The sequence below is a fragment of the Berghia stephanieae genome, chromosome 2, assembly GCF_034508935.2.
Source record: "Berghia stephanieae isolate SIO BIC M18660-M18661 chromosome 2, UCSD_Bste_1.3, whole genome shotgun sequence".
Classification (NCBI taxonomy): domain Eukaryota; kingdom Metazoa; phylum Mollusca; class Gastropoda; order Nudibranchia; family Aeolidiidae; genus Berghia; species Berghia stephanieae.
In genome coordinates, this window is record NC_088361.1 from 25,012,404 (window position 1) to 25,016,232 (window position 3,829).

The following is a 3,829-nucleotide window of genomic DNA, read 5'->3' on the forward strand; positions in this document are numbered from 1 at the left end:
CAAGCTAGAGCATTAAGATAAGGACTTGAAGACGATAAAGCAGATTTTAAGACAAATGTTACGCTAATTTTGGATAGAACATTCGTATACCGATCAGTACTTTCCTTTTTTGATGGACAGAATTGGAAGGGGGAGGGGAGAGGATTTTTGGGACTTCATCCGGGATTGAAATCGATCTCTCTGTTCTACTAATGAAAGTAATGGAACCCCTCATACAAAAGAAAAACTTATTTCACCTTCCCATTCGAAAACCCTATTATTTCTTAGTAGATTCGTAGATAATCATTGAATAATATTTTCAATGCGTTGAATAATAAATTAATTTGAAGTCAAATTTGGGATTTATAATAAAAGAAGTTTAATCTATATTGCAATTCCTTTTCATTCCATGGTAATTTGCTTGAAAATTTCGTGTTTTTTTCTGAAACCTTTTAAGTCTCTACAAATACCGACATCTTTTTAATATCACGATACTGATGATAACGTTAATTTTCACATCGTTTGTATAAGGAAAAGACTTCATCGTTTTCAACAGCGTTGTCACTCGCACAAAATCTTTCAACTTTATTTCCGTTCTCACTCACTACATCCAATTCATGTAAGTACAGCTTGGGGTTTCTTAAACCAAACAGGTTCCATTTCCAAGGGTTTGTAAGAGAAGATTGATGATGCCACTTGAAGTCTACAGATGACAATCGGCCGAAGTCTTCAGGCAGTTCAATTGTTCTTCCGTATGTTAATCCTGGGTAGTAAACGACAGGATGTTTAAATAATGGTAACCATTCGGAATTTCCTTCTGTTCCATGAAGACGAACTTTCATTATTCCTCTTTCTTCTGACGCTTTATAGGGTGATGCCAATCTTATCCTTATTTCGGAATGGTAAAGACAGTAAGGAGATTGTGGTGCTGTGCTCGTGTAATATTTCATATGTATTCCTTTTGAAAGTTTTCCTTTATCTGCTTTAAATCCCATCGAAGCACATCTGTCCTCAGTGCATCCGTGGCATTTGTTTTGTTTGAAATCATTCTCATTATCACAAGGAACAGCCCTGAATGGACATTTTGTGTTGATGCTTTCTGTGAATAGTTTGATTGACCTAAGATGATTGCATGCGATAACATCAGTTATGCCTTGCTTAAGTAATATATTTAACAAATTGAAAACGTCTTTTTCACAGCCAGGTTGATCGTGCCCAAGATTTGGATAGAAATCCATGTCTCCTACGGGTTCACTCATGCCCAATCCAAGCCTAAGAACGCTTACACCATCTGAATGAATTGTATCGACAAACAAAGCATCTGACGGGTCCAGTCTTACTACTTTATCAGTTCCACTGAAATACGGACCAGCAGGGTCAAGGCCAGATATCCTGCCTAAACCTTTTACCCGTTCACCCGCGTAGCCAGCGATGTGAGCTCCAAGGCTATGACCTATTATATGAAACTGATCAGGAGTCACTTTGAATTCTTTTTGGAGCTGAAGGATGAGAACTGCAAGTTGGGCTCCGACGACGCGAGTATTGGCAGTTGCCTGCGTGTAGGGGAGTAGATTTCCGTGATGCCAGTCCACAATAATGACATTGTAGTCTCCGTGGTTCAGGAGCTCAGATTTCATATCCTCTAGCCAAGACACTATGTTAATATCGTCAAAAAATCCGTGGACGATGATTTTCGTCGGTCTGTTTTTGAAATGCTTCCATGTTGATTTGGCTTCAATGTACTTACGCGCATCTAATTCCTGGCCTTTCTGGGGTTTGTCCCTAGTGTACAAAATAAACAGAGTCCTGATATGATCTGGGGAAGATGGAACTGTAGAAATGGGTCTTGTAGGACTTCGGAAGGGGTAGCCTGAAGAAAAGCATCCTAAATCTCTGTAACATTTGGTGTTCTCTGAGGAGAAGGATGTTTTTTATATATCGTTTTTTATATATCGGGAAATATAACAAAAATTCTAATTCTAATAACGCTGGTGGCAAAAATATTAAAATTGATACCTAAACAAAAGGTTCAATACATTGGTATCCCCAAGAATATTTTTGAGATCAATCAAATGATCAGAAGCCTTATTTATTTCATGACATCATCAAGAGGTCGTCCAACAAGATCATGGCTGGACGACATTAAGAGCCGGACTGGGCTGACAACAGAAGAATGCAACATACTTGAAAAAGAACGAGAAGAGTGTTAAGCCATAGGTTATTGCTTATCACTAAACATCGCTGTTAGGTGTTTTATTGTTTGTTGTTGTTTTTTTGTTTTGTTTTGTTTTGTTTTTTTTTGGTTTTTCTCTGTTGTTGTTGATTTGCTCCTGTCATTTTTTTTTATCTTTCGCTTTTTCGGTTAAACAATTCGAGTATAGATGTAATTAGAGGCTGCTAAAATTATGGAAAAAATACTATTAAAATTTACAGCTTTGAAAAATATCAAAATATCAGACAATGAAGTTCTGTGGCTTAAAACTTAACTCAGTCAACATTGAAAATTATCAAAACAGCATTGGGACACGTTGTATTCAAAGAGTCTGGAGTGAACGGCTTTGCAAAAACTTTGAGGCTAAAATATTCCTATGTTTGGTCGTTTCTTTTTCTCTCTCGGTGTTGCAATTTTGTTTGAAATTATTAGACTTTTAAGAATCTGTATTACGTCAAAATATACACTTGATTATTAAAAGGATAACCACAAATCTCTCATTAATATGATTTAAAAAGTGGCATAATTGTGACGTAAAACGTGATATTTATTTAGAGCATTCGTTACATGAGAGTCGACCTTTTATGTGTAAGATGTGGTCTTGTGACAAAAGCAAAATTCCGTTTTCTTTGTGCGGCTATGTGGTCCTGGGGCTGTGACACTCGCCATCGGACAGGAAGGTCCAGGGTTCCAGTCCAGCTCTGAGCGGCATATAGTTCAATCTTCGAAAAAGGCTCTTTACTCACATTCTGTCACCGAAGTAAGGTGTAAAATGAGTATCTGGCTGGTCAATGTTGGGTAAAAATTGTATTACTGCCTTCAAGGCGTCATGTCTTGTAAAGTGTTGATATTTTCTAGGGACCCTTTGTAAAGCGCTTTGAACATCTTGTAAAGTGTTGATATTTTCTAGGGACCCTTTGTAAAGCGCCTCTCACCTCTCGTTTATCTTTAGTGTTTCGTTCATCGTGTTTCGTTGACTAAGGGTAAACCAAAACGTCAACATCATCTGTATTAGCCAATCAAATTGCAGCATCCTCTCAATTTGACTATTGTTATTTGACTCTTACTGTGTCAAGCCTACGTTCAATATCAATGAACATTAAACTAATTTTTCCATTGCCCTAGAACCCTGAAAAGTGTTTATAACGCAACAATAACGACATCGTGATTGTGTATTATATATCAAACTTACCTCCTAGTATGAAAGACCGAACACCAGACTGCAGGAAATACACTGTTGTGAAAAACACAGTTATTATAAAACGGAGAGTCAGTGACATGGCCTGTATTTATTTTAAAATCTAAATCGTCTTTTAATTCCTAAAGCGAAGCGCCAGAACTGTCAGAACTGTTTCAAGCAATTCAAATAAGTAATCTTCTTTCATTCAAACAATAGATAAAGTAACAGAATACATTCCAACTACAATCACATCGTAGTACTTCGAAGATTGGTTATTTCGATAATCTTAATAATCCGAACACATGTGACCACGCGTATTAAAACAGCATTAAGGTGAGGGTTGAATCGAAAAAAAAAGTTCAAATCCAAGCTTAAAAGAGTATTTAATTTAAGTGCTATTAAATTAAAGGGTGTGTTCTCTCTCCTCGCCTCTTCACGGTTTACACAAATGAATGTAC

The 3,829-nt window shown here is 36.9% G+C and overlaps 1 protein-coding gene across 1 annotated transcript; it reads right to left on the minus strand.

Annotated features, from left to right (window-relative positions):
* Positions 1-334: 334 nt before the first annotated feature.
* LOC144964553 (pancreatic triacylglycerol lipase-like) lies at positions 335-3,571 on the minus strand. Its single transcript, XM_078898975.1, has 2 exons — positions 3,384-3,571; positions 335-1,891 (listed from the first exon to the last, which is right to left on the minus strand). The coding sequence occupies exons 1-2, from the start codon at positions 3,469-3,471 to the stop codon at positions 486-488; spliced, it is 1,494 nt and encodes a 497-aa protein (XP_078755101.1). The 5' UTR covers positions 3,472-3,571; the 3' UTR covers positions 335-485.
* Between the last annotated feature and the right edge of the window lie 258 nt (positions 3,572-3,829).